The 14,135-nt window shown below is 29.3% G+C and overlaps 1 protein-coding gene across 4 annotated transcripts in view; it reads right to left on the minus strand.

Annotated features, from left to right (window-relative positions):
• The window catches only part of Stacl (SH3 and cysteine-rich domain-containing protein), a 136,109-nt gene that overhangs the window by 35,687 nt on the left and 86,287 nt on the right, over nucleotides 1-14,135 (minus strand). For all 4 annotated transcript variants that reach the window (XM_088266129.1, XM_088266130.1, XM_088266131.1 and 1 more), the window contains exons 7-11: nucleotides 9,862-9,942; nucleotides 5,022-5,213; nucleotides 2,228-2,356; nucleotides 1,859-1,936; nucleotides 427-495 (exon numbers count right to left, since the gene is read on the minus strand). In XM_088266129.1, coding sequence (XP_088122255.1) covers nucleotides 427-495; nucleotides 1,859-1,936; nucleotides 2,228-2,356; nucleotides 5,022-5,213; nucleotides 9,862-9,942 — 549 coding nt within the window. The remainder of the gene's footprint in view (nucleotides 1-426; nucleotides 496-1,858; nucleotides 1,937-2,227; nucleotides 2,357-5,021; nucleotides 5,214-9,861; nucleotides 9,943-14,135) is intronic.

Genomic DNA, 14,135 nt, shown 5'->3' on the forward strand with positions numbered 1-14,135 from the left:
GTTAAACTTCCATCATTCAGGTTTGTATAATAACAGACATTATTATACAGACCTGAATGATGGAAGTTTAACTTCTGAAACATGTAGTCTATAATAAAACTCAAGTGGTAAAAAACAAGTGTTTTCTTTAATCATTGTAACATGTCTTACCACAAAGTTAATGCCGAAACAATAAATAAAACTCTTATCACGTATCACTCTCTCAATATGTCTCGATTCTTTCTAGTAATACCCGAAAAATTGTTATATTCAAGAAAGTTATACGAGTATAAAGACAAAAAGTAAGGTAAAAGTTTTTCTATCAAAAGTATTACACCACTGTCAAATCCATGACACAAGAAACATATATTAAAATATTAGTAAAGCTTTGTGAGCTTACCAAACCAAAACAAACTTTATTAAAAAAAAAAAAATGAGTCAACAAACCTGCGCTTTAACAGCAGAAAGGTGTATTTGCGCAACTCTCAGGTCAAACTTTTTCAATGATATGTCTTCCTGAAATATTAAAATAAATTAATTTTACATATGGATACAAAAAGGTACAAAAACGTTTTTTTTTTCATTATCCAATACAACTATCTATACTTTTAATGTTTTGTTCAGATAATAAAATATGATTTGTAGAAATGTAGATTTAAAAGCCTGTTAATGAAAGAAATAGTTTAGTAAACAAGTATCATAGAAACAAATGAAACGTATCGATATTTTTACAAGGCGTATTCAATCAACCATCTCGAATTTACTAAAAAACTATCTTAAATCAAGGTAGTGTTCCCCCAAAAAGTAAACAACGCTGAGATTCACAAAGTTTTTATGCAATGAATATACAAGGGAGCATAAGAGTGATAACCTATTAACAATCATATTTCTGATATAAGCAAAACTTAGATCTTGAAAATTCGTGCAAATAATGAACCTTCATAATGATCGTATTCGAATTGCGGAAATGCAGAATTGATGCGCAATATGTAAAACAAATCTCTCAAGTGATGTGGTGTGTGAAGACTCTCGTTATATACATATATGCAATGTCATATTTCTGAGTCAATATGCTTTTTCAAATTGTATAAATCACTCATTGTTCATAAATTTATTTAAGTAATAATAGAATGAATGCAAGTGAAATGGACTTCATAAGTCATCCATGTAAAGTTTCATGATCGATTGCATAAGCGATACCAATTGCGGATAAAATTGGGGACGGATAGCAAGAGAGACCGTATTTATGAAGGACTGCTATAATTACAACCACTTTTATCAAGTGTCTGACCAAGACGAATTACTATGAGTCGGCTACTATAGCAGAGCCTACTCTACCATAACTTGATTCCTATTTTTAATAACGGATGGATTAGCCCAACGTAAATGGAATGAAATTAAAATGATTAAAAAATGACCCAAATATTTACTTAAATATTTTACAGTCATCGATATACTCGTATAATGTGATTGAAATATTATTACGATGGTAAAAATATTTTAAAAACACGTAAACAAAATAAGAATGAAGAAAATAATCTCAAGCTTTCAAAGAAATGAGAAAACTCTTTAAACGCTTTTAAGCTAAATAAACTTTTAACCTTTCCAAATAACTCCATCCCAAACAAGGGTAAATATGAATAAATTATGCGGACTTTTGAGAATATTAATAAAGATTGTGGAAGGTTCTTGAAGGATATCATTTACAGTTACATTTAACACAAATCATCATTACTGTTATTAACAATTCAAAATATTATACTTACAGGAATATAAATATTCACAAAATTTTCAATGTTTCCAAATACTTGTTTACTTAACGGTCAATCTATGTTGAAATGTCAAAAAAAGAAATTTAAATGTTTTTTTATTAAATTACCTGTAATTCGTTAACTTTATTATACAAGTGATTCTCCAACGACCGCTGCTGCATCCGAATCATCGTGTCCAAGGAATCCTGAAAACCATCAAACCAAATTTAAAAATTATATTGTATTTTAAATATTTCTTTGATTTCTTTATTTACACACTAATAATGTGGAATAGTTATTATACACAACTTTTTTATTAATTACTAATCCAAACTATTTATTTAAAGTTACATAATAAAGCAAATGTATTCAATTACAATAATGAATACTCAATACTTAAATTTTTTTTATTTTAAAGTTAACATAAAATGAGAAAATATTTATTTTCGTTTACGAATACTACACATAGAAATTTTTTAATTGTTTTGAACTCTTACCTGTAATTGTTTTATTTGAAGTTCCAAGTCTAAAGCTTCCTTCTTAAGTGTATCGTAATTGGATCTTATTAGCATTGGCCCCAATCTTTCCAGAACCAGCTCATCTTTAAGAGATGGAGGAATATTGTCCTAAACAAACAAAATAATTGATTAAACATAAGTTATGCCATTATATTCAATTCCATTTAATAGTAGAGAAATATACATCTCTAGCCTTTTAATTAATATTTTCATAACATCTATGGCTTTTGTTGTTTGATTTGAGGAAAAGGTTTGCTTTGTTTATAATGGAAGTATCGAAAGATAATAAAAGTAAATTTTTGATTTATGAACAATTTTATAAGTAATAGAAATTTACTCGGAAATATGGAATCATAAATACATTACGAGTATTATATTTAAAGTTATTTATTTTACCCTTTACGCCATATGTTTTTGTTTGTATTATATTGAAATTAAATATGGTAATATAGAAAAAAAAACATACTTACTTATGAGTAAAAAATCACTTATATATTATTTTGACCCCCGCTAGAATTTAATGTATTAACTAACACTTAATGGAGGTAGACAAAGTAATTAAAAATATTATACTAGAACCCTGAAATATTTGTGGTATAAAAAGTGTAATTTCGCACTCAAATTACTCTCAACAAAAATATCATAAAATATTCTCAACAAAATCTTGAGAATATTTTATGATTCAGTTTTCGTATTAATAATTAATGACAAAAACTGATTACAATGAAAATGTATTATAACTGAGAAAGGGAAAAGTTCACTGAAATACCAAAAAGTGAACAACAATATTTTAAGAACCGTTATGAAAACATTTTTATAACTGAGATACATCTATGTATACATGGAGGTTTAAAAATTTTCATAACCGTTATTATTCGATTTTTGATTAATGCAGTCTTATGTTACAACGGCTTTTGTAGGATTTTATACTAAAATACATTTTACTGTTTTTCTAAAATGAATAAAAATTGTTAAAAACCAGGAAATAACGATTGAAGAATAATCATTATTAGTTATTATAATTATGTACCTATTTTATAATTAAACATTTTTTTAATGCTTCATATAAGGTTATATCGAAATCTTATTTCCATAAAGTTAAATAATCATTCATTTATATAATAAAGTATCACATAGTTTCATTTACATTTATTTTATTTGATCAGTGACCGGGTCTGGTCATTTACGGGGATTCCGACCGTTATAGCTTGGTTTAAGTGATCACTTTACACAGTGTAACATTCACTAATTCCCATGATTGACAACCACAGTACTCAAATTCTTAGAAGTTATATATATATATATATATATATATATATATATATATATATATATATATATATATATATATATATATATATATATATATATATATATATATATATATTTATATATATATAAATTTATATATATATATATATATATATATATATATATATATATATATATATATATATATATATATATATATATATATATATATATATATATACATATATATATATATATATACATATGTATATATATATATATATAAATATATATATATATATATATATATATATATATATATATATATATATATATATATATATATATATATTGTTTTCAATTCAATTTCAATTTATTCAATAATTAATATATACATTACAAACAAACATTTAAGGCGTATATATTAAAAAAAACAAATTAAAAATTACACAAGAAGACTCTTGTTAAATGTGTAGAAGAATCTCGCTTCGGAAAACTCCTTCGGACACATGGAACAGATCAATATCCAATGTGATATTGTTCAACATAGCGGTAGCTCTTCCTACAGGCATAACCATCGGCAGGTTGGTCCTGTGTATAGGAATCTGAAACAATCTATGCCGACGCTGTCTTAGGTAACTATCGGGAACATACAGACCAATGCTCTGGATAATTTCAGGATTATCGATCATACCGCGCAACAATCGATAAAAATGCGTAATCAAATACGCATTCCTTCTAGTCTCTAAACTATTGTAGCCAAGCATACCCTGGAGAAACTGGGTCGGGTAGAGCCAAGGATAATAGCCGTACTCTCTCATGTAGAGATACCTCAAAAACTTCTTTTGGACTTTCTCTACCATAAGAGAGTACTTAAGCTCGTGTGGCCCCCAGATCATCGAGCCACTCTCGAGTCTACTTCGCACCAAGGAGTTATAAAGAGTTCTCAGCACGCGGGTATTTTCGAAAACCCTGGCAGTACGCAGAACAAATCCTAGCATTTTCAATGCATTACTACTGACTGCCTCTATATGATCGTGAAATGTCAGGGTGCTCACAAATCTAACGCCCAGATCCCTAACATTCGATGCTCGCATCAGATTTTGGTCGTTCATTTTGTAGCGATAAAATAATGTTTTTTGGGCCCTAGTGAAAGACGTGATCGAACACTTGGAAACATTAAACATTAATTTGTTTCGTCTTCCCCATTCACATATATTTGATATATCTGCTTGGAGAAGACGAAAATCGTCAAAAGTTGTCACCTTTAAGAAAAGCTTTAGGTCATCCGCAAATAACAAAAACCGTGAGTTTAAAATTAAAATTATATATATATATATATATATATATATATATATATATATATGAATATAAATATATATATTATTCAATTTCGAAACATTGTTCTTAAATCACTAGAATTTCGCTAGAGACAACTATTGGAGAGATGAAAATAAGCTTTTTAATGAGCAGAAATTCCAGAAAATATCTGATATAATCTGGCATTTTTGTGTTTCCAAACCTGCGACATGTCGCCCTCCTCGTCGTGCCCGGCGGCTGGGTGCGGAGGCGCGAACAAGCGGCGCGCGGGCTGGCGGGCGGCGTGCGAGGGCGGCGCGGGCAGCGCGCGCGCCAGGTGCGCCAGGTCCGTGGTTCCGCTCAGGGCGCGGCACTGCGCCCCCAGGGACTCGTAGCGACGCGATTGCTCAGATGCCTGTGTATAAATTATATTTTTATAAATATTTTAAGTTCCGCAACATTGTACATAAAACAACAAAAAAAGTATTACAAGAGAAGGTCTGTCAAAAAGCCTAGATGCTTCTGTATCAGATCTGAGAATGCGGTGCTTTTGGTGCGGGAAAGCTTTTGGCAAACTTAGACACATCACATAAAATAAAGACATTCTGATTTGTTTGAAAAGGACAATTTATGAATCATAATTACTTACAGTGACAACTTATGTATTAGAGAGCATGACTCTTACAAAAATAAATGCAGAGGGACTTAAATGCACACAGTGATTCATGGAAAGATCTATGCTTAGTATAATAAGCCTAAGAAACAAAATAAGAAATGAGGAAATTAGTAACAGAACTAAAATAGCGGATATCATGGATCACGTAGCAAGACTGAAGTGGCAATGGGCAGGACATGTTGCGGACAAAACCCCACAAGATGGACCCTTAAAAGTTTAAGATGGAACCTTGGGAGATTAAAAGAGCCGTCGGAAAACCTCAAAAAGATGGTCCGACGACATAGCCGATGTAAGGGGTAAAAACTAGCTGAAAGCAGCAACCGACGGAAAATTTTAAGAATAGGAAAAGGCGTATATCCAGTAGTAGAGAATAGAAATCTAAAAAAAGAAGAAAAATAAAACATACTACGATGGGGTCAGGTCAGGAGTCTGAATAATCAGTGTATGAGTAGGTGGAAGAAGAAGGGAAGATTGTGTGCAAAGACAGAGTGGTGTGGCATTGTATACTCTCCGCCTATCCGTGTGGAGAAACGGCGAGATGCTTAGTTAAGTTTTTAAAATATATTTTGTACAATCTTTATAAGAAAAAAATTAACGAGACAGATGAAAAGTACAAATGGCATAAATTTCCACGCTTTAGAATAATCTCTCCTCTTTTTGTTTAACTTTTTTATCAAACCATAAAAAAAGTTAACGTAAAAAGCCATATCTTGAAATTGTGGAATGTGTGTGATTATTTCTCATTTTATGTGACATTCAAAACTCGAATAAAGATAAAAGAATTTTCGGCAAAAAAATTCATTTTTTGGTTATGACATTTATTCAACGAAAAATATGCCTGCCACAACGAAAATAAATGATATCTTTATGATTTCCATCGCAACATTCTATCCATATTAAATTTATTTTAAGAAAGACCGAGACTTTTATTTTTAACTAGACGTTAATTACTTGTTTTTATTTTTAAATATTGAATCCTATATTGGCTCACGAAATTAAATAAATAATATTCAGTTTAAATATTTATATCAAATTGAATTATAGAGTTGACAAAAAGTCATAATGATGAATAGATTTTACTACTGTGGGTATCGATTAAAGCACCTACAAGGTGATTTACTTCAGCGGATAAACACCTTAACACTTAAACGGAACCAGGTTAGAATTCTGCTGCCGGTAGTTATTTTTCTAGTGACTTGATACATTTATATTATTACAGTGCTTTTCCTTACTCATATTATTATATTTAAATCATCGGCCACCTTTTGTTGTAAAAGGGCTATATATTTTACGTAGAGATTTTACTTGGGTCGCATGTCATTACACTATATTTACACATAATATTTGTGTTCATTTTGTTCATCGTAGCTCAAAAAATCAATGAAATTTTTGTGATTGTGTTTGATTTGAAAGTTTTTTTTTTTATTTACATTTAAAAAAAAACGCGTAGCATTGCTTCTAAATGTAAATCCGTTAACTAATAAGAGTGTTTGGTTTTTCGATAATTCAGAATTGTTTTGAAAAAGTTTGCTTACTATGTAGGTACTACCAAATACATATAGTAATTATTTGCCGAGCCAACCTTTTAAACTCCTTGTAATTTTCAAAAGGCATACTTACATACAAATTCAATCCGTTAGCTTTCCTTAAAAGCCGTTTTAAGTGTGGTGTCACTTTGAAAATCACTTGGTACATTATCGATATCTTTCGGGCTGCACCAAAACGCTTCGCGAGCCCGTTGTTGACGACCCATGATTTAAATGAACTTAGTAAATAATTTGAGTGATCGTCAAATAATCTTCAATAATATACACGGAATATGTAGATCGCATTAAGAACTATCATTGGTGTTTCAAAAGTTTATACGAGTATTTACCCCTATAAAGTAAGGAAATAATCACCGGACATGTCCCCTGACTACGGTAAAGCACACATTATATTGCCATTAAGGTACGTTTGTATCTTAATAAAATAGCAATCGATAGGAAGGGTTGGAAGCGAGGTAAGAAAACGCGATATATTTTCAAAGCCAGTGAACCTTAATACATGTAAGTTTTTATTTATTTTATTTTGTTTGGGAATTTTAGAGAACAGTTATATATAGTCATTCACATATACGAGAATTACAAAATAAGTACTTATGTATACTATTTCAATTACAAAATTACTAACTAACTAACTAACTAACCATCACGCCGCTTCCCCGCAGGGGTAGGCAGAGAGAATAGAGCGCCGCACCACTCTGTCCTTGCAAACATTCTTCGCCTCTTCCACGTTCATGCATCTCCTCATACATACCCGCCGATTGTTACGACTCCTAACCTGACCACTTTCAAGTATTTGGCACACCTGATCGTGCCATGTTTTTCTTGCTCTTCCTCTGCTTCTTTTCCCACTAACATTCGCCTCATAAATTTGTTTTACCGTTCTTTCCTCACTCATTCGTTCTACATGTCCAAACCATCTCAACACACCTTTCTTAATTTTATCGATAATGCTTATCTCAGCTTTGCATTCCTTCCTTATTTCACTATTCGCACATCTATCATATATCATTTTGTCGCACATTCTTCTGAGAGATCGCATTTCGACTGCATTCAGTCTACTTTCATCCTTGTTTTGCCAACTCCATGTTTCACTTCCATACATTAGAGTTGGAACCAGGACTCCGTTGTGCACTGCCAGTTTAGCTTCCGCTGATAGGTTTTTATTTGCTATAACTGATTTCAGTGCACCATTCACTTTGTTCCCAGCATTCACTCTCCTTTCAATGTCTTTATCAATCTTTCCATCCCTAGAAAACATACTACCCAAATACACGAAATCATCTGCCTGTTCCAAAATCTCTCAGTTTACCAATATTTTACATTCAGATCTGCATTCTTCTCTTTCAAAAACCATAATCTTGGATTTGCTAACATTCATCAATAAATCACTTTCCTTGCACACATTATACACTTTTGTCACCAACGCCTGCAGGTCTTCTCTGCTATCGGCAAGAAGAACAGCATCGTCCATATTTGTAAATTTGTGAAAATACCTGGAAGAGGGTCGGAAGGGAGGAAAAGGGGAAAGGGGAAAGATAAAAGGTGGAGTCAAAGACAAATTCTACGAAACTGAGGGACACATCATGATATAAATGTCGACTTACATTGTTAGTGATCTCAGCGCTGACAATGTCGAGTTGAATATATCAATACCCCCATATTCATCTCTAACCAATTTTGATGAATGATAAATAAAGGAACATTGTTTAGAGTTTGTTCTACTTGTAGAAAGCGCTAAGGTGTCAGTTGCCTTGGTGATTCGACTAGGAAAAACATATACGTTCCAGCAATTCCAGTCGATGTGCTGGTTGAGCAATTTATAAAAGAAGATCACATCTGCAAATTTTCTGCGATTTTATAGAGAGTTCATTTAAAATGAGATTGCAAGTCCACACAATTCGAGTGTGCTCTAAAATATCCTTAGTTAAGGTACTTCAAAAATCTATTTTGGACTGCTTCGATTCTCCGTATATAAAATTAATCTGGGATCCATATTCAAGAATGCTTCTAATGTAAGCATAATACAAGGCTTTTTCAAAAATGCTAGAGCAATGACTTTTTTTAAAAGGAATAATTATAAGGCTTGTCTGTAATTATAATATAATTTTATAAGGCTTGTCTGCATGTAGGATAGTAAGGATAGGGAAAGTAATTGTGATAAATAAAACACAAACACCCAGACCAATTAAAAATAAATCTATATTAGATTACTATCTAGACTATCGAGACTATCGAGAACGTCTTACGACGTCAAATGGTTTATTGTCTATGGTTTAAAGAGCTGTAATAGTAGTAGTATGGATTGTTTGTTTACCACCACACTACCATTTGTGTTATAAAAATATGATGGGAGGGCGGGGGTGGACCATGGACATCAACAAATAGAGCCGCCAATAATTAAGCAATGACACAAACATTAAAATAAGTCCATCATTTCTGTGACGTCATCCATTGCCAACTTACGAAAATAACGTTTTTTCGAAGGCGAATTTTTCAAAAGAAAATGATGAATGAAAATATTGATTATATCGGCTGTTATAAACACAATACGAGTCTAATACAATCCTTATAAGTTGAGTATGTTAAATTAGATATTCCTCCCGTCTGACAAAGATCCATTGGCGGGATTCTAACCCTTGACGCTTGTTTCGCAGTCAAGCGTCTATCCAATTACGCCACGGCGCCTGTCATTCTGCTTTAGCGGGGAAAATAATAAATGGAAACAACTTGTAAAAACTAAGCCTTTGTTCTTTTATTTTGAATATGAACGTTAAAGGAAGTAGAAAGTAAAAAAAAACAAAATCACTTTTAAAGGAAATTAACACATAAAAATTGCTTACCCTCGAAGAGACAACCTCGGCTCCTTGTAAAACAGCTTCCGATAGAGTGTTGCAGAGATCAATGTAAATTTCTTCAAGTTCCTACAGAGAAATACGAAAGCAATTATTATTACAAAATATAATAAAGCAATAATAACATTTCACACATAATGTTTATAATAAGAGAGTACAAATAAAAAAAAATATCGGTTATATTTATTAAATTTTTGGAGGATTAAAAAATGGCCTTTTTAGGAATACTAATCGAAAATAAAACTCATCAAAGCAGACATCGCTCACTCCTTTCAAGAACGTCATTAATAAAAAATCCACAATTTTCAGTTAGGCATGTTTTCGGAATGCCCAAAAAATGTACTATATCCCAGCAAAAGAGGCATATTTTTAACTTAATATTTACCCGCTACAGGGCAGAAAGTGTTGTTTTTGCATTTTGAAGAAAAGGTATTATTTAATTTTTTTTTTAAATAAAATAAATCTTTTTCAAATAGAGAAAAAACCTTCAGGTTTTACCTAAAAAGATCTGTTGCACAGTAAAAAGTTCAATAAGTGGGTTGATATTTATTTTTAATACATTGTATTATATTTTTTAACTTTAAAAACGTTCTCCTGAAAAATCAAGTTTTTTGATTTATGACTTTCTTGAAAGCAGTGAGCGACATGTAATTTCAGCAATTGTATTGAAAGAAAAAATATTTCCATAAAAAGTTTTTAATTAAAAAGGTTTTCAGGTATAATTCAAAGTGTTTTTCAAAAACATGAATATTATTAGTATTCAAATTTGTGAATCATTCAGTTCCCCGGAGTTCTTATCTAACACGAAAGTTGTAAATCAGCTATGAAATGAAAAACTTTTTGTACAAATCCACTTAGCAAATTTTCAATGTGTTAAAATATGTTTTCATTATTTTCAAATGATAAAATGTTATTGAAATATTATATTGATAAAACAAAGCAAATAATTTATTTAGCAAGTTAACCTACGCTTCAGCGTAGGTTAACTTGATAAACTTAACCTCAATAAATTATATGTTAACTTTTTAACTTACAGTATTGATATTAATAACTTTTTAATTAACTATGTGTGTAATATTACAGTAAAGAAAAAACTCGAAACTATGTAGTTCCTACCAATTCATAAGGTAGTTTTAAAAAAAATTGTTTAACGTTCAATTTTCACATTGCAAAAAACTACCGACTATACCAAACGTACTGCTTAATATCAACCATCGTTCTTTTCATATCGTGTCATGTTTTCACACTTCAATTTCATCGGTCAATAGGTCGATTATCGAAGAAAGGTAGATATAAATATTAAAAAGTGGATAATCATACTAACATCAAAATAATATTAAACATTGAAAACGTATTTATACAAAAAAAAATCATTTCATTGCCCTGCTTCTTTATAGATTTGTAAAACAAATCAAAAGCAATTTTCTCGAGGTATTTAGATTATTGATAACCAAATACTTTGAATTGCTCTCTTGGTCGTTTAGGAAAATTTCCTTGAACATAACGAATGAAGTTTCGTAAGCTATCAATTTTTAGAGCATGGATTTAAAGCAACAGTAATAAATTACTACTGAACATACTACATATTAAAAAGTATGACTATCGGATATAGGAAGTAAGGATTGGCTCAATCTCCAATTCATTTCAAGGTTTTGTAATCTGAGAAATAGTTTAGAAATTTGAAGCGGGGAATTAGAAATATAATAATAATAATAAATAAATATCATTTTATGTAATCTTAACAAATCCTACTTTTTACTGTGAATAAGACCGAAACACCTTTAAAAAAAATTACTCATTTTCTCTGATTACATGTACTATGGTAAGTTGAGGGTAACATCCCACATGATGTATGAAGTATGTAAAATATCAATTAGGAGTATGAAAACATACATTTTTTCTTTATTTTTTCTTTAATTCTACAAAAAGACATGTCGCTGTTACAGAATATGCAGGTTTGCTTTGTTAACGCGGGCATTGTAAAGAAGAGAGAGCGTATCCCTTACATCAATTTTCCACTCCTGTTTCCTTTGAAACGCTCACGTTTCATCAAAAGATGTTTGTAATACTCAGCTCTTGTATTCCGCTCCCCTTTCTTGATAACTGTTGATTAACGAGTCTAACATAAAGTACCTGATGTTCAGAAATTCAAATTATGATGCCTATAACCTTTCAAAGAGAACGTTTAAACAATAATGTTGTGACAATAACTTTGCTTATGAAATCTGGGTCGCATTTATTTTATGTTCTATTTCACAATTTTAATTTTAATTAATAGAGTAGAAGTAAAAAATAATCTTTGCATATATATTTGTTATTAATTGTTTATATGTAAATAAATGTCATAAATGAATTATTTTAAATAAGATCTGAGAAGAAGTAAAAATTTACACGGTGTAACACAAAGCACACCTTTATAATATCGAGCTTTAGGTAATTTAACTACAATATTAAAACATTCTAGAATAAAAATAAGAATTAAAAAACTTAAATGAAATGTGTATACATCTATGATATACATTTAATTTTCATAAATATATAAATACATATATTTATATATATTTATATATATATATATATATATATATATATATATATATATATATATATATATATATATATATATATATTTATCTATATATAAATATATATATATATATATATATATATATATATATATATATATATATATATATATATATATATATATATATATATATATATATATATATATATATAAATATATATATATATATATATATTTATATATATATATATATATATATATATATATATATATATATATATATATATATATATATATATATATATATATATATATATATATATATATATATATATATATATATATATATATATATATATATATATATATATATATATATATATATATATATATATATATAAATATATATATATATATATATATTTATATATATATATATATATATATATATATATATATATATATATATATATATATATATATATATATATATATATATATATATATATATATATATGTATATATATATATATATAAATATATATATATATATATATATATATATATATATATATATATATATATATATATATATATATATATATATATATATAAATATATATAAATATATATATATATATATATATATATATATATATATATATATATATATATATATATATATATATATATATATATATATATATATATATATATATATATATATATATATATATATATATATATATATATATATATATATATATATATATATATATATAAGTGTTCCACTCTCATTAAAATGTTAAGTTGCATGAAAACATACATGCTTCTTGGAGGAATAAGAAAAGCTAAGAATTTCTGAAGCACTACTCGTTCGGACCTTGGGTTAGTACTCAACTAATTACGAGCATAAAAATGAGAGATACCGGAAAGAAGGAATTTATACACAAAACCTAGAAGTACTCACAATATGTCAATAATACCAAAAACCTACATACATATACAATATATGTATCTACTTAAATTATTTCCACGTATTTGCATTATGTTGTTATACATAAGATATTGACCACGCTGGAAATTGACATGAAATGATTGATTGATTTTCATTTAACTTAACCCGAACGTAGTGCTAAATAAACGCATTGCTAGTATTAGGAATGTATATTTACGATATGTTTTGTTATCTCCCGCCCTTTAGGCAAAAACGGAAATAAAATACAGATACCTGACATATTGGTCGGTCAACTCTAATGGAAGAGCTCGTACTGTACGGGAAGTCAATCAATAAATAATATACTTTAAGTAATTATTTGTTGAATTTTTAAGGAAATCTAGAGTGTAAAATGTGGTCTCAAATTGTATTTACTTGTAAATCAACGTAAGTAGAACTAATGTCAAGTATAATATACAAAACAAAAAAATGAAAGACATTTGATTTTTTTTCTTCATTTCATTCAAACCCTTATCCGCACCCCAATGGTGCATAGGGCACTGCATCATATAAACGCAGTGTTATCTTGATCGTTAACACATGAAGGAAAGGTGATCAGCCCTCCGCTTCTGGCACCAGTCCAAGGTAATATTGAAGAAATATAAGAGTGAAAAAATCACTTACATTTATTTGACCCCCCCTGGGAATCGAACTCGGGACCTCCAGTAAGGTAGCCGAGCGTGCTGACCATTACACTACGGAGGCGGACTTTTTCACTTTTTTTACACAGGATCAAAT

The sequence above is a fragment of the Brachycentrus maculatus genome, unplaced genomic scaffold (genome assembly GCF_059751285.1).
Source record: "Brachycentrus maculatus isolate JH-2025_06_01 unplaced genomic scaffold, ASM5975128v1 h1tg000262l, whole genome shotgun sequence".
Taxonomy (NCBI): Eukaryota; Metazoa; Arthropoda; class Insecta; order Trichoptera; family Brachycentridae; genus Brachycentrus; species Brachycentrus maculatus.